The 17,428-nt window shown below is 38.2% G+C and overlaps 2 protein-coding genes across 4 annotated transcripts; one reads left to right on the top strand and one right to left on the bottom strand.

Annotated features, from left to right (window-relative positions):
- Positions 1-279: 279 nt before the first annotated feature.
- Positions 280-4,638, top strand: LOC110890247 (flowering locus K homology domain). 3 transcript variants are annotated; one of them, XM_022137842.2, is made up of 6 exons: positions 280-401; positions 1,005-1,391; positions 2,530-2,776; positions 3,063-3,211; positions 3,280-3,564; positions 4,091-4,638. In XM_022137842.2, exons 2-6 carry the CDS (start codon positions 1,008-1,010, stop codon positions 4,442-4,444), a joined length of 1,419 nt encoding a protein of 472 aa, XP_021993534.1. In that variant the 5' UTR covers positions 280-401; positions 1,005-1,007; the 3' UTR covers positions 4,445-4,638. The 3 variants fall into 3 exon arrangements, with proteins under 3 accessions (XP_021993534.1, XP_021993535.1, XP_035835331.1); XM_022137843.2 differs by having other exon boundaries at positions 309-411; XM_035979438.1 differs by lacking the exon at positions 280-401 and adding an exon at positions 1,752-1,842 and having other exon boundaries at positions 1,249-1,391.
- Positions 4,639-13,102: 8,464 nt separating this feature from the next.
- On the bottom strand, positions 13,103-16,366 carry LOC110890246 (iron-sulfur protein NUBPL). Its single transcript, XM_022137839.2, has 8 exons — positions 16,212-16,366; positions 15,964-16,108; positions 14,474-14,596; positions 14,159-14,256; positions 13,936-14,062; positions 13,757-13,842; positions 13,524-13,649; positions 13,103-13,442 (listed from the first exon to the last, which is right to left on the bottom strand). Exons 1-8 carry the CDS (start codon positions 16,236-16,238, stop codon positions 13,272-13,274), a joined length of 903 nt encoding a protein of 300 aa, XP_021993531.1. The 5' UTR covers positions 16,239-16,366; the 3' UTR covers positions 13,103-13,271.
- Between the last annotated feature and the right edge of the window lie 1,062 nt (positions 16,367-17,428).

The following is a 17,428-nucleotide window of genomic DNA, read 5'->3' as shown; positions in this document are numbered from 1 at the left end:
CTTAATGGTTCAGATTGTTTGCTTCGCGAGTAGATGTCTGAATGGTTTAGACATTTGCCTCTGAGTGGCTAAACATTATATTGAGTCTGAATGGTTAAGGCCTCTAATATGAATTGGTCAGATATTTGTCTCTAAAAGGTTAAACATTATAGTGGCTCGGTTCAGACCTATTACTGATTTAACACTTAATCATTTAGAAAGAGCGTCTACATACTCTATACGTAATTTCTAATAGTTAGGGAGGAGACGTGAAACTTTTAGAAACCATAGGGTAAAACTAAAATTATATATTTTTAGGGACCGACCTATGACAGAGTTAAAAATCCACATTCTCTCCGCACTCACGCAGCCGTCTCTCTCCCGCTCAATCAATTCCGAAATCATCCACAATCAAATTCACTGTAAGCACTTGTACGTTAACTACTAAATAAATCTTCAATTCAGTTATTAATCTTTCTGTATATTGCTTCCTCTCGTGTTCTTGTATGTTAGTACGGAGTTAACTTCATTTTCTGTGAGATTTTTCATCGATTATTAGATCTAAATCATGAAGACATTACTCTGTTCTTGTGTTTCGATAAATTGGTGTGGTTTTCGGTTTAGGGTTCATGTGATTGTTGTATAGAATCCCCAAACCCTACCTTGTTAGGGTTCATGTATTACAGTTTATAATCTGGGGTTTGTAGTTAATGGATATCTGATATTACTAGCTAGCTACTTTTCAAGAATATGAATTCATTTACTTATTTACAGCCATCATTGTAGCACTTGATAAATAACTTATTTGAGCGGGATTGTTCTTGATAAAGAAGTGAAAGTTAGGAGTGTGATTGGTCACATTGCGAGTACGGATTATTTTAGGCTTGCCTTTTTATCTAAAATTAATTGTTTTAGGTTTTCGGTAACTCGGTTCATATCTTAATTATGTTTGTATCTATATTTTTTTGGAGAGTATTAAGGATATGAGTTACTAGTTTTTTTTTTTTTTTTGTTTAATTTTGTAGAACATGTCAGAAGATAATGCTAATGTACACGAACTCGAGGCAATGCCTGAGAACCCACTTCCAGTTGAAGCTCAATTTCCCAATAACGAAAATGAACAAGAACACGGTGATGATGCACTAAAGACTCAAGAAAACGAAGAAGAAGAACAAGGTGGCGCTGTGGTGGAGGAAGACGGTGGTGCTGCCGCTGCTGCTGCTTCTGCCGAAGGTCTTGTGGAACAGAAATGGCCCGGGTGGCCTGGAGAGAATGTTTACAGGATGTTGGTTCCCGTGCAAAAAGTCGGTGGCATTATTGGCCGTAAGGGAGAGTACATAAAGAAAACTTGTGAAGAAACACGCGCTCGCATTAAAATTCTTGATGGTCCTCCTGGTACTAATGAAAGAGCTGTAAGTTTCTTGTTAAGATTCTTTAGGTTTCCACATTATTTGTTGATTGATTTGTTTTATTCTATGAATCTGTGTGTGATATATGGATATATACTAACACCGTTTAATGGTGTTAACAAATGAAAATTAGAGTGGGTATGTTAAAAGCATGTACCGTAACAAAAGGTGGATATAATAATCAACTCTTAAGAAAATAAGATATATAAAAAGATTAAAATGTAACGCAGTAACAGACTAATAGTGTAACAGCCAAGAGAAAACATGAAATTAGTAAAGATAACAACTATCAACACCTAACAAAAAGTCGGGTTAACTCTAGGTAAGTTTACGTTATTCCAATAACTTAAATGATGCGTGCAGGTTCTCTGAAATATATGCAACTTTACAATTGTCAAAGTGGCTCCATTTAGAAGAGCCTCCAGATTGCAGGTCAACAGTTATCGAGAAGCATGTATGTTACCTGGTAACTTCAGAACTGGATGGATTGATGTCTTGCCACGTGTTGATAGTCAAACGAGTTATGAGTTAACAAAACATCGAAACAAGAATAAGAAACTAATACTAAATGAAAAGTAAAACATGGTATATGTAAGTTAAGGATCAAGAACATCTTCAATTAATGAATTGTAGATGTTAACTTGGATTAAGTCCCTTTGATGTTCTCTACGACTCTACTGTATGATCAAGGTTAAAACATCCAAATATATTAATTATTATTTATTTAATCAAAGAGCATACTCTATGATATTTGATCTATACTAGTTAATATTTTGACTAGGCTACAACTATAAAAGAAGAAGCGATACATTGGTACAACAGGCTGTATGATCAACATAAAGTTTAAAGGGAGAAATTAACAATTTGTAAAAAATTATGCTTGTTTTGCAGTATAGGATTTATGATTGCAAAACATGCAGTACTTTAGAATTCACACATTAACATAAATTAAACATTCCTATGGAAGTTATCAATGTTTTTTTCTTGATGAAAAAACAATGTTTTTTCTCGATGAAAAAAACGGGCGGCTGATCATTAAGTTACAAGTTCATTGTCTCATATTTTACTTAATGTGATCTTATTAGTGAGAAAGGTTTTGTGATTATATGTTGTTACTAAATAAGTAAATGTTTTTTGATAGGTGTTGATATCCGCTAAGGAAGAACCGGATGTTCCTATTCCTCCTGCGATGGATGGTTTGCTGAAGGTTCATCAACGGGTCCTTGATGCTGACAAGGATTCTGCTCATGCCCCACCTGGAGGCCCCACCTCCATTTGTACAAGGCTACTGGTGGCAGGTGCACAAGGTGGAAGCTTGATAGGGAAGCAGGGTGCCACCATAAAGACCATTCAAGATTCTTCAAATTGTAAAATCAGGGTTATAGGAGGTGACCAGAGATTTTTTATTTTGGTTATTCTTGCCTCACCCACTCAATGTCGACCCTTAGGGCTGCAAACAAACCGAACAAGTGTTCATGAACCAAATATATAAAACACTATCCATCCTCATATTCATAAGTGGGTTAATTATCGATATATTCTTTACGTATCAAACAGGGTTTTTGGCCATTTGACCCATTACCACCCTGCCCCTTTTGTCACCTCTGTCTGTATGAGATTAATAGGTTTTAGTCAGATGGTATTGATGTGGTTTAATTTGATGTAATATTGCAGAAACTCTCCCAATTTTTGCTCTACCCGATGATAACGTTGTTGAGATACAAGGGGATCCTACAGGTGTGCACACGGCTTTGGAACTGATCGCAACTCATCTAAGAAAGTTTTTAGTTGATCGAAGTGTTATTAGTATATTTGAGATGCAAGTAAGTAAATAATAATATAAGCTCGTGTTTCTTGTTAAATGACTATAACTTTGTTTTCCATTTGACAGATGAAAATGCCAAATTCTCGTTCGAATCAGGATATGCCACCTCCCCAACCTTGGGGGGCTCCATCACCTCAAGGTTTCCCGGGTGGTGGGCCTGGTTTCGGACCCGGTTTCGGACCCAATCAGTTTATGCCACCTCAGCACCAATACGACAGCTTCTATCCACGAGTAGACTTACCTCCACCAATGGAGAAACCGCCTCGTCAGGGTCCACCTTACGGCAGGGATCCAACTACAGGACCTCCTCACACTTCAACTGTGCAACCACAACAGTCAATGGTCACAAAGGTCTCATCTATCGAAGATTACGGTTTTATAATTTTTATAACGAGTAAAATGCCATTTTTCGTCCCTGTGGTTTGGCCAGTTTTGCAACTTTGTTCAAAGGTTTGTTTTTCCGTATCCGGATCCAAAAGGTTTGAAATCTTGTCATTTTCATTCAGCTCGTTAACTCCATCTATTTTTCTCCGTTAAGTCAGGGGTATTTTCGTCTTTTTTGTTAACTTAAAAGGGCAATTTGATCTAACGGATTCGGTCAGAGGTATTTAAATGCTTGTACGTAAAGTGAAAAAGACCGAATGACCCTTTAAGTTAACAAAAAAAAAATACCCTTGGCTTAACGGATGGAGTTACCGAGCCGGATGAAAATGGCAAGATTTTAAACCTTTCTAGATGTGGAAAAACAAACCTTTGGACAAAGTCGCAAAACTAACCAAACCTCAGGGACGAAAATGCAATTTTACTCTATAATTTTTCATAATTCTGTTGCAATGAGTTTATGTTGATTACGTATATGCTGTTTACATACATTCAGGTCTCACAGAACATGCAAATCCCTCTTTCCTATGCCGACGCTGTCATTGGTACCTCGGGGACTAACATTAGCTATATCAGACGGGCCAGTGGTGCAACCATTGCAATTCAAGAAACAAGGGGCGTTCCTGATGAAATGACTGTTGAGATTAACGGGTCCGCTTCACAAGTTCAGACAGCTCAACAATTGATTCAGAATTTTGTTGCTGAAGCTGCAACTGCCGCTCAGAATTCTACTGCCCAGCCGCCTACTCAAGGAGGTTATAATGCTCCTTATCCTGGTGGTTACCAATCTCAACCGCCGCCTACTGCTGACTATGGTGGAGCTGTGTATGGAGGGAATTATGGGTATTGAAGTATGTTTTGACTTGGATGCCCTTGTGCAATTTTCTTTATGAATGGATGTAACAAGGGTGATGTTGTAACTCACGAGAAACAGTTAGCTTTTTTGTTATTGATCTGCTTAAAATTGTGTCTTGAATAATTTTGAGGCATGCTGAAAATGACAATCTTTTTCTAAACATCAAGTTAAACCTAATGTTAGCTCAAGGTAAAGCATGCAAAGAATATTTCAATTTCACACGCTATTCATTGTAAACCTGATTGGTTTTGTTGCATCATGTCTGTGGGTACCGGCTGTTCGAAGCACCCGCATAGCCTGACACATTCCAGTTAGCGGATCAACTCATATTTTTTTAATCGAAACCAGCTTAATCTAACCGTTAACACCCTTGCTGTATAATGAAAAAAAATATTGGGCCCTCAGATAGGATCAGCTCGTTTGGATACAGATTCACCAACAAATGAAAATGGTAGGGCCGTTATATCAGAACCAACACCACTCCGGTGAAGAACTCGTGTATAAGAACACAACTCTACGTGCCACGATTGAGCTAGTAAAGACAATCAATTTAACTCTCTTAAATGGAGATTAACCAAAATCATTTCAAACTTACTGTCCATTTTTGATCAATTTTCGTGAATACATAAAGGACCAAGAAGATAGAAACCTACCACACCCACGTATGATATGGACCTAAAGCACGAGCTAGTATGCAGAAAGTACAACTAAATCATGCAAATTAAACAAAAAAAAAAAAAAAAAAAAAAAAAAAACTATCTAAATGAAGATGCATCTTGCTACAGGAAATCAAGTTCATCCTCCCGCATGGAAGGCTCGATCCAACCCGACTGACCCAAGTTAGTGCTGCTTATCCGTCTTCAACCACTAGAGTTCTTACGGGTTGGTGACCCGATATACAACACCCTCACACTCACATGTGGATCCATCGGCATGTTGAACATTGACACAAAATATGGAGCATCTTTGACGATCAATCAAGTACCAGATCGACATTCACCAAGAGATGTACCTTAGATGGGGATCCTTTGGGGACACAACATTTTAAATGAACCAATTAAAGGGAGTTTAAAAATGCATTACAAAACCGATACAACACTACAAACTAAGCTTCTCGAATGACAAAAAGCTAAATCTTTTGAGGCAAGTCGTCATGTATTCCAACAGAAATGGTGATTTTCTTTATAGGGTTATGACGGGTCTAATATGTTGGTCAGCTGCTAATTCATGGAGTCTATTAATAACTTTGTGAGCTACATCACAATATGCTTTTGAAACAGCAGAATCCGGTTGAGATATGACTACAGGAACACCTTCATCAGACCCACTTCTGATCTCTTCCTCCAGTGGTATCTAAAACCATTATCATAACTAATTAGTGAAAACACTTACTTGAGTTGGTCAACATAAGTTGGTCAAAGGGTTAAAACGTACTTCACCGACAATGTGAGATTAAATATATAAAATGTAATATTTAATCTTGTAGCCTATATAATCATTTATATTATATTAGATCAAAATATAATTATTAACCTATTAATAATTAGTTGGTAATTGTTGATGGACCATATTACCCTTACTAACTAATTGGGTTTCCTCTTGGGTGTATAAATAAGGGGCTTATTAGAGAGTTAAAGAGTTACACACATTACACAATCACAACCCTCATTAACATCAAGAATTCGTGACTCTCTCCCCTAACCGAAATTACCCTACTTCGGTTTCATCACCATCATAATCTTACACCCTAAGGAGGAACCAGATCATCCTGACAATCATGTCAAACTCCATGGCTGCATCTCTGACTGGATTCTCTGCTGGCATGTCTGCTGTAACAGGTATTATTCATGTTTTCCATTATGTTTAAACAGAACTGATCCAACATGTGGTATCAGAGCATATGTTGATAAACCAGTTCTGTTTTCGTATCCATTATTCTTGGATCAAAATCTGGAAAACGGAAGTTTTTTAAGCCTTAAAATCAAAAACTGTTTTCGGGTTGTTTGTGACCGAAATCCCTGTTTTCGGAAACTGTTAATTGATAAACCGACTCGAAATTATAAAGATTAAACTTATTATCACGAAATCCCTTATAAAACCATTAAAATCAGGTTTCGGATTTCCAGATTATGTTCTTATTTTATTAGGGTTCATCATAATGTTCTAAGAAAACTCGAAAATTCCCTAAGATTTGGAATATAATTTAGATTAGTGGGTGTTTTTCCTGTTTTGATCTTATTTTTATCTAATAAAATTCCGAAAACTGTTAAAGAGATATCAGTTATTATTTTCGAAATATTTTGATAAGTTTAGATCAGCATTAAAACAGGAAACATTATCCCACAATCCCTTAAATTTCGAGTTTTCAGTTATTACCACAAAACAGCTGTTAACGAGGTTGCTACTCGCAACCATGAGGTTGCTACTCGCAACCATGAGGTTGCTACTCGAGACCATGAGATTGCGACTCGCAACCATAACGTGATTAGTCGAGACTAAGGTTGCGACTCGCAACCATAACGTGATTAGTCGAGACTAAGGTTGCGACTCGAAACCATAACAGCATGACTCGAGACTAAGGTTGCGACTCGAAACCATAACAGCATGACTCGAGACTAAGGTTGCGACTCGCAACCATAACGTGATAACTCGAGACTAAGGTTGTGACTCGCAACCATAACAGCACAGTTCGATCCGCGCTAACAGGTGGTTTGCTATTAAATACTTGGTTTTGTTAATACTTAATTCATTAATCAGAATCAGATAACTTTTTTTACAAAACCAAAATAGCTTAACTTGGATGAGCTTCTGATGTATTAATTCTGGCCAAAGCTGATTTAATACATCTATTTATTGTTCAAGTATTATAAAAGGCTATGTTAAGTATGCATTACAAACCTGAAATGTCTTAATTCTGGCCAAAGCTGATTTAATTCATTTATGTTTAGCATGCTTGACAAGTGCATAACTAAAGTGATTGTCTCATTTCTGGCCAAAGCTGATTTGTCACGATTGCTTTGCACACATACTTAAATGATTACACTTCTGGCCAAAGCTGATTTGTCTTCGTTTAAGTAGAATTTTTACTAAGTCTATTATTTTGATGTTAGTAATAGACATTATCACAGCTTCATAATTAAAATGGTCATTATTTATGCCTGCCTTAGTGTAACAAGCCCATTAGATCACATTAGGATTTCTTCTTTTGTATCATAACTTGCTCATCTTATTTCCACTACCAGCACCCAATTGCGGGATTCCACCTTTGACTGGTGATAACTTTGCTGAATGGAAGGATGCCCTCATGCTTACTCTAGGATTGCTAGACTTTGATTATGCTCTAAGAGAGAATAAGCCAGCGGACCTTACCGCCACCAGTACTGCTGCTGAGCAGATAGTCCATGATAAATGGACTAGGTGTAACCGCATGTCTCTCATGTTCATGAAGCAATCCATTCATAACTCAATCAGAGGGGCCATTCCTGATTCTGAAAATGCTAAAACCTATCTGGCTTCTGTGGAGGATCAATTCAAGGGAACATCAAAAGCACACGCTAGCACTCTTATCCTCAAGCTGGTGACAACTAAGTATGATGGGAGGAGCGGCATTCGCGAACACATCATGATGATGCATGATATGGCCAATAAGCTGAAGGGCCTAGAGATGGAAATCAGTGATGGTTTTCTCGTTCACTTCATCATCACTTCGCTTCCTTCGTCCTATGAAGCTTTCAAGATCAATTACAACACTCAGAAGGACAAATGGACGATGAGTGAGCTGATCGCTATGTGCGTGCAGGAGGAAGAGCGTATGAAGATGGATCGCACTACTGATGTTGCTAACTTCACCACTTCCAGCTCAAAGAAGAGGAAGAACTCTTATCATAGAAAGGATGCTTCTAAGGTTCAAAAGCCAAATCCAAATCCTAATACAAGTGCACCTTCCAGCTCTAAGAACTCCTTAGGCAAACCCTATTGCAAGTTCTGTAAGAAAACAGGACATAAGCAAAAGGAATGCCCTGACTTTAAGGAGTGGCTGGCTAAGAAAGGTAACGATTTTTTCATGATACTTGAGTCCTTTAATTTAAATGTTCCTGCTAATTCTTGGTGGTTTGATTCTGGTTCTATGGTTCATGTAACCAATTCACTTCAGGGATTCCTTACAATCCGGAAGCTGGGAAGAAACCAAAGAACACTTAAAGTTGGGGATGATCGGGAATTAGAAGTGAAGGCCATAGGAACATTACAATTATTTTTGAAAACTGGTTTATGTATTAAACTTTATGATACCTTATATGTTCCTGAGGTAACTCGGAACCTTGTATCAGGACCAAAGTTAGACATTGACGGTTTTGTCGTTTCTCATGGTCATCGCAAACTCTCTATTCTCTATGATTCCGTTGTTTATGGTACTGGCATTCTGGATGGTGGTCTCTATAGATTAGAACTAGATGATAATTTTTCCAAATCTTTGTTGTCATATAATATTAATGAATCACTCACAAAGATGGAAAAGAAACAAATTCGAGACTTAGAGACTTCATCTATGTTGTGGCATCAACGTTTAGGCCACATCTCAAGAGAACGATTAAATCGTCTCGTAAAGGATGAAGTCTTACCTCCTCTCGATTTCACTGATTTTGGAACATGTGTCAAATGTCTTAAAGGCAAAATGACATCAGCGAATAAGAAAGGTGCCACTAGGAGCTCTAATTTATTAGAACTCATTCACGCTGACATTAGTGGTCCCTATCAAATCGCTGGCATCACAGGACATACTTCATTTATCACTTTCATTGATGATTATTCTCGTTACATGTACTTGTATCTTATAAAGGAAAAGTCTGAATCTCTTACAACTTTTAAAGATTATAAAGCTGAAGTTGAAAAGCAATCAGATCGTCAGATTAAAGTTGTGAGATCAGACAGAGGTGGTGAATATTATGGAAGACATACTGATGTGGGTCAAGCTCCTGGTCCATTTTATGAGTTTTGTAAGGGCCAGGGGATTGTGAACCAATACACCATGCCTGGTACACCTCAGCAGAATGGTGTCGCTGAACGAAGAAATCGTACCCTTATGAACATGGTGCGCAGTATGTTAGCCAACACTAATTTACCATTATTCCTCTGGACTGAAGCGTTAAAAGCAGCTGTTCATATACTCAATAGAGTTCCTTCTAAGTCTGTCCCTAAAACTCCTTATGAACTTTGGACAGGAAGGAAACCGAGTCTTAAATATATGAAAGTATGGGGCTGCATTGCTGAAGCAAAATTATATAATCCTTTCCTAAGGAAACTTGACCCTAAAACAGTTACCTGCTTCTTTATCGGGTATCCTGATCATTCAAAGGGTTATCGTTTCTATTGTCCTTCCCATGTCACCCGTATTGTTGAAACCAAGCGTGCCGCGTTCCTGGAGGATTTCAAGGTCAGTGGGAGCAGTACTAACCCTTATGAAGAATTGCAAGAAGTACAAGACGCGGGGGGGAGAGACTCGTCGCTTACCATTACTCCGTTTACTCCTCTTGTACCACATGCAACTGCACCTGAAGCCACTGCACAAACTCCATCTCCACAACCAGAACCCATCATACCTCATAACGAAGGCACATCAAACGCTCAAAACCAAGACAACGCTCAACCCGAAAATCAGCTCAGGAGGTCATCTAGGCAAAAACGGCCTACTAATTGGGATGATTATATTACCTACCTGACTGAAATGGATGCTGGAAAGCTCAATGATCCTATCTCTTATAATGAAGCCATTAGCAGTGATCAGTCTTCTGAATGGAACAAAGCAATGATTGATGAGCTTGAATCCATGAAGAAAAATGACGTTTGGGATTTGGTAGAATTACCCAACGGTGTCAAACCTGTAGGTTGTAAATGGGTGTTCAAAACAAAACTAGATCCGAATGGGAACGTTGAACGCTATAAAGCGAGATTGGTTGCAAAGGGCTACACTCAGAAAGAGGGAATTGATTATCAAGAGACGTTTTCACCTGTCTCTCGTAAAGATTCATTAAGGATCGTTATGGCCCTAGTAGCTCATTTTGATTTAGAGCTGCATCAGATGGACGTCAAAACTGCTTTCCTTAACGGAGACTTAGACGAAGATGTTTACATGAAACAACCTGAAGGCTTTAAACCTGAAGGTCAGGAGCATCTAGTCTGTAAGTTGAAGAAATCCATTTATGGGTTAAAACAAGCATCACGTCAATGGTATCTCAAGTTTGATGAAGTCATGAAGAGGCAAGGTTTTATGAAGAATCAAGTGGATCAATGCACCTACCTCAAGATGAGTGGGAGTAACTTTACTATACTTGTCCTTTACGTAGATGACATTCTATTGGCAAGTAATAGTTTAGACATGTTGCATGAGTCGAAGCGGTTACTCTCGCATAACTTCGACATGAAGGATCTCGGAGATGCTTCTTACGTCATTGGCATCGAAATTCACCGAGATAGACACAAAGGGATCTTAGGATTGTCTCAAAAGACTTACATAGATCGTGTCCTTACACGTTACAACATGCAACAGTGCAAACCCTCCGTCGCTCCAGTAGTTAAGGGAGATGTTTTCGGTTCATTCCAGTGTCCGACAACAGAGGTTGAAAAGGAGCAAATGAGCCAGATACCTTACGCGTCAGTAGTCGGGAGCCTGATGTACGCTCAAGTCTGTACTCGCCCAGATATCGCTTATATTGCTGGAATGCTAGGCCGTTATCAGACTAATCCTGGCCTAGATCACTGGAAAGCAGCTAAGAAGGTCCTCAGATATCTGCAAGGGACGAAAGACTATAAACTGACTTATAGAAGAAGTGATCACTTAGAAGTGGTAGGTTATTCTGATTCTGACTTTGCCAAATGCAAAGATGACAAGAAATCCACTTCGGGCTACATCTTTATGTTAGCAGGCGGACCTATCTCATGGAAGAGTCATAAACAGCAGTTAACTACAACTTCCACAATGATGGCAGAATACATTGCTGTTTACAACGCAACCTGTCATGGAATGTTGCTTAGAAATCTGATCACTGGACTCAAAATTGTTAATTCCATTTCTAGACCATTGAAGCTTTACTGTGATAACTCAGCTGCCGTTAGTTTCTCGAACAGTAACAGTTCGACTGGAGCTGGTTTATATCTCGATACAAAGTACTTGTTCGTACGTGAACGTGTTGAGGAAAATAATCTTTGTATAGAGTATATTAGTACTAAAGATATGCTAGCGGATCCGATGACTAAAGGTCTCCCACCTAAAGTTTTCGAAGAACATGTATTGAATATGGGACTTACTAAAGACCTTGTTTAATGGCATATTGTACTAGCTTATGTTTTAATTAATAAAATTTCCTCAGTTTGATTTTGTATGTCTCTAACATATGTTCTGCCGGTGTAATGACATATAGACAAACATAAATACAAATCAGACGCTAAAGGGCTTATACATATTTTGATCGTAACTATTAGGTTTTAAATTGAGGCTATAGTATGACTAATGGGGGTCCTGAGTCGAATGATGATTCAACGGCTGTATTTCTCTGCTATAGTTCTTGGTTTAAAGCTAAAATGAGTGTTAACTCCTGGCCAGGCTTACCTAATACTCATGATAAATGATTACTTGGCTAAGTGGGAGAATGTGAGATTAAATATATAAAATGTAATATTTAATCTTGTAGCCTATATAATCATTTATATTATATTAGATCAAAATATAATTATTAACCTATTAATAATTAGTTGGTAATTGTTGATGGACCATATTACCCTTACTAACTAATTGGGTTTCCTCTTGGGTGTATAAATAAGGGGCTTATTAGAGAGTTAAAGAGTTACACACATTACACAATCACAACCCTCATTAACATCAAGAATTCGTGACTCTCTCCCCTAACCGAAATTACCCTACTTCGGTTTCATCACCATCATAATCTTACACCCTAAGGAGGAACCAGATCATCCTGACAATCATGTCAAACTCCATGGCTGCATCTCTGACTGGATTCTCTGCTGGCATGTCTGCTGTAACAGGTATTATTCATGTTTTCCATTATGTTTAAACAGAACTGATCCAACATGTGGTATCAGAGCATATGTTGATAAACCAGTTCTGTTTTCGTATCCATTATTCTTGGATCAAAATCTGGCATGTCTACGTGCCACGATTGAGCTAGTAAAGACAATCAATTTAACTCTCTTAAATGGAGATTAACCAAAATCATTTCAAACTTACTGTCCATTTTTGATCAATTTTCGTGAATACATAAAGGACCAAGAAGATAGAAACCTACCACACCCACGTATGATATGGACCTAAAGCACGAGCTAGTATGCAGAAAGTACAACTAAATCATGCAAATTAAACAAAAAAAAAAAAAAAAAAAAAAACTATCTAAATGAAGATGCATCTTGCTACAGGAAATCAAGTTCATCCTCCCGCATGGAAGGCTCGATCCAACCCGACTGACCCAAGTTAGTGCTGCTTATCCGTCTTCAACCACTAGAGTTCTTACGGGTTGGTGACCCGATATACAACACCCTCACACTCACATGTGGATCCATCGGCATGTTGAACATTGACACAAAATATGGAGCATCTTTGACGATCAATCAAGTACCAGATCGACATTCACCAAGAGATGTACCTTAGATGGGGATCCTTTGGGGACACAACATTTTAAATGAACCAATTAAAGGGAGTTTAAAAATGCATTACAAAACCGATACAACACTACAAACTAAGCTTCTCGAATGACAAAAAGCTAAATCTTTTGAGGCAAGTCGTCATGTATTCCAACAGAAATGGTGATTTTCTTTATAGGGTTATGACGGGTCTAATATGTTGGTCAGCTGCTAATTCATGGAGTCTATTAATAACTTTGTGAGCTACATCACAATATGCTTTTGAAACAGCAGAATCCGGTTGAGATATGACTACAGGAACACCTTCATCAGACCCACTTCTGATCTCTTCCTCCAGTGGTATCTAAAACCATTATCATAACTAATTAGTGAAAACACTTACTTGAGTTGGTCAACATAAGTTGGTCAAAGGGTTAAAACGTACTTCACCGACAAATCCCAGTCCCATTTCGTCGGCTGTTTTACGTGCTCCGCCTTTTCCAAATATGTAAGAAGGTTTGCTGCAGTGTGGACATTTGAAGTAGCTCATGTTCTCTATCAGTCCCAATATCTGCAAATTAATTCGCTTGCTAAAATATAATGTTGTTGCGTTATTTTTTTTTTTTTATATTAATAATGAAATTTAAGAAAAGAACAGAGAGCGTGAAATTATCTTACAGGAACAGAGACTTTGGAGAACATTTTGACTCCTCTTCTAGCATCCATTAACGCAACATCTTGAGGAGTCGATACAATCAATGCTCCTGCCACCAAACGACAACTGATTGACTTAAACGTCCAAAAAAATATTTTACAACAAAAAAGCATAAGAGAACATAGCATCCTACTTCATATACCTGATAACTGCAACCTCTGTGACATAGAGATCTGAGCATCGCCGGTGCCAGGTGGCATATCCACCACAAGAATATCTAACTGGCCCCACTCAACTCCTCTCGTCATTTGTTCAAGAGCTTTCATTACCTATAAACGCTTCTTATATCAAAACCTTGAAAATGTGGGCTGACTTGGGTTAGGTTTCATCTCCAACCAACCAAACCATTATATGCAAACACATACCATAGGGCCTCTCCACACAATTGGAGCATCTTTCTCGACAAGCGATCCCATTGATATACACTTGACTCCATGGTTTTCGATCGGAATCATCTTGTTTCCTGAAAGTCGTATAAAAATTAATCAAACACATTCGAACACGTTAGTTAACAGCAGTAAGAAGAAACAGAGATGTATAATGGTGACCTGTAAGTAATGTTAAGTAATATCATAATTGCCCATTTTCCCATTTTTGGTGTTTCATTAATGTTGTTATTTGGGCTATTTACCACGGTCCGCAATATTCGTTTGAAAAACTGTCGCATGACTGAAAATCACCTTCACTTACTTCAGGCTTCCCATGTAGTTTCATCATTGTAGGAATTGACGGTCCATATACATCAGCATCGAGCAATCCAACACGAAGCTGGCACGTATTAGCCAGTGAAACAGCCAAGTTGACTGCAAATACAAAGTCAATAACCTACTAGCAGTAGCTATAACTATATCAATGGACTTCATATCCAACAAATGATTATGTTATCCATGGTTTTAAAAGGCGCGAAGAGCTGATACAATCACATGAGGTGCTTATGGCGGCACCTCATGTAATTTCTAGGTCAAAATTGGTCAAATTCAGGGTTTGCTGGAGGCATATAAAATAAAATGTACTTGATAAAAAGTTGATGTATAAAACAAATGATATAGACGCAACTCCTGGTTGTAAATAAAGCTTATTTGGTTGTACATTGAGAAGGGCTTTGCGCCACGGATTATGGGACCAAAACGCCTTGGAGCGCCTCACACTCTTTTAAACAAAGATCACAATGAAAGATTATCCGAATCTTTAGGCACCACATCACTCAGATTCCACCATCAGTTAAATTTTGCAGATATGAAAAACAAAGGTTACATGAATTGGGTGTATGGAATTATAAATATAATGCTATAGGGTCAGTTTAAACATAGACCACTAATTCACTATCTAGAGTCTAGACACCACTGACGTGTCATACGAGCAGTATGAGAAGGCATAAATGGTCTTATGGGTCGTATGACAGGTGAGTCATACGAATCATATAAGGGCGAAACCATCCGGCCCGTATGATGTATTTGACTAACACCAAATGACTGATGTGACCACTGAAAAAGTCAAACGACACGTTTGATGTGGTGCACTGACAGTCTGACACAAAAGTGACTGGTGTGCCACTTACAAAGTCATACGACTGACGCAAAAGTGGCTGGTGTGACACTGACAAAGTCATACGGCCCATATGATCACTTTCGCCCCCTAGCATATGACCCGTATGATATAGTGCACCGACACAAAAGTGACTGACGTGACACTGACAAAGCCATACGACTCATATGATCATGTTCCCCTTGTCATACGGCCCATGTGATGTGGTGCACATACAAAAAAGTGATTGACGTGACCACTGACAAAGTCATACATTCCGTATGACCGTTTCAGCCCTGTCATAAGACCCATATGATGTGATGTGATGTGATGCACTAACAAGACCCTATGCTATAAAACTAAAGTCATAATAATAATAATAATAATTTTGAGTAAGTAGTGTTAAAATATTTAGTCCTAATCCTAATTTTTCTAATTAGAACAAAATATAACTAAATCTGGATAACCAGATATGAACATAAAGTCTGTCCCTGAGCAATCGCACAACATTTGACCCTAAAAATTCAAAACAACACACCCATCTCCAAATCAGATAAACAAACCGACATATTGTAAACCAACCATAACCCTAAATCAAAAACCCACCAAAATTCAACAAAAATATTCACATAATTCAAACAATTACCAGCAGTAGTTGACTTTCCCACACCACCTTTGCCAGAAGCAACAGCAATAATATCTGTAACCCCTTCGATTTTTAAGCTTCGAACATTGAAGCTGTTCTTACTCTCTGCACCAGCAGCATAGCCTCTGAATCCTCCAACCTTTTTCTTCATATGGGTATCAAACAAACAACAAAAGAACAAAATTGCAAATGAAAATCAAGAAATTAAAGGATGAAGAAGGCGTAATGGAAGAACCCAAGAGGCTTACAGTGATGATATTGAAGAATCGATTCATGGGTGTGTTTGAATTTGATTGATAAAGTATCGGATCTTTCGGAATTTTAGACAAGGAAAACTTGCTGGGAATTTTAGACAAGGAAAACTTGCAACCCGAACCGTTGGGTAGAATGAAAATGGGTTGGGTATTGGTAATCCCAAGCTCGTACCCGATTGTAATTCTTTGTCCCATATCTGTTCTGTTACTCGTCAGGTATTTTTCGGGTAATTAACTATCGGGTATACCCATTAATTTGTTAAAAATACCATTGAGACTCCCATATGCATTTTTTACTCTAATGTTTATATAATTTACTATTTTAATAACTACAATGAAGGAAAATATGACCAATAACATGCATACATACACATCATATTAAAATGCATATTTAAAACATAGGGTGAGAGTTGGCTATAAAGTCCATTTTTCCCACAAAGTGTAAAAAGTCATAAAATACCATAATGTCAATCATAAATCACACTCAAAACCCACAAATAACAAAGTGAAGATTACTAAAACTGTTGGATCGGTGTATGACCTAAACGAGTAGATCAGAAGAGTTTTAATCCATATCAAAGGCGGAATCAATGATACGAACGTGATTACAGCTTGATTCTCCCTAATTATCTTCCTTTTATTGATTTCAAAGCTTTACAGATCGTTTGACAAACTGGCAGCACCTCGGCTCTGAAATCCCGAACGTTACAAATGAGAAACCATGCTCAGGTATATATAGGCATGTCCAGTTCACATGGAGTGGCTTCACATGACCTGGCCATAGTCAGTTCATGTGGACTGGCCATAGTCAGTTCATGTGGACTGGCCTAACCAGTTCATGTGGATTGGCCTAACCAGTTCATGTGGACTGGTCATCCTTCACTACAATTCTAATTTCTAGCCTATCGAGCACTGGTTTATCCTATCTATTACAAGACTCGATACAAGACGAAGTTAACAGACATTTATGCACCAACAGACTCCCCCTTGGATGTTGACGAAGTCTTCGGATCGAGTCTTCAGTCTTGATCAGTCATCTTGCTCTTTCCAAATTGTTTGACACTGAAAGCTTCCTTCAATCTCTTTATCTTCTAATTCTCTTAATCAGGTCTCTTGATTCTGTAACTTTAACAGCATCAGCAGCTAGCACTCGAACCTTTCAAACTCCCCCTTGAATGTTGATCTCAGACTCCCCCTCTCAACAAGCTAGG

Source organism: Helianthus annuus, chromosome 11 (genome assembly GCF_002127325.2).
Source record: "Helianthus annuus cultivar XRQ/B chromosome 11, HanXRQr2.0-SUNRISE, whole genome shotgun sequence".
Taxonomy (NCBI): Eukaryota; Viridiplantae; Streptophyta; class Magnoliopsida; order Asterales; family Asteraceae; genus Helianthus; species Helianthus annuus.
The sequence above is the reverse complement of the archived record's forward strand: the minus strand, read 5'-3'. Positions and strand labels throughout refer to the sequence as shown.

Excerpts from the sequence above, each read along its gene's own strand:
- LOC110890246 (XM_022137839.2), bottom strand. The coding sequence starts at position 16,238 with ATGAATCGATTCTTCAATATCATCACT. Across the intron at positions 14,257-14,473 it reads GAAGCCTGAAGTAAGTGAAG|GAAACAAGATGATTCCGATC; the intron begins GTGATTTTCAGT and ends TACGACTTTCAG. Across the intron at positions 13,443-13,523 it reads GACTGGGATTTGTCGGTGAA|ATACCACTGGAGGAAGAGAT; the intron begins GTACGTTTTAAC and ends TAATGGTTTTAG.
- LOC110890247 (XM_022137842.2), top strand. The coding sequence starts at position 1,008 with ATGTCAGAAGATAATGCTAATGTACACGAACTCGAGGCAATGCCTGAG. Across the intron at positions 2,777-3,062 it reads TAAAATCAGGGTTATAGGAG|AAACTCTCCCAATTTTTGCT; the intron begins GTGACCAGAGAT and ends GTAATATTGCAG. Across the intron at positions 3,565-4,090 it reads AACAGTCAATGGTCACAAAG|GTCTCACAGAACATGCAAAT; the intron begins GTCTCATCTATC and ends ACATACATTCAG.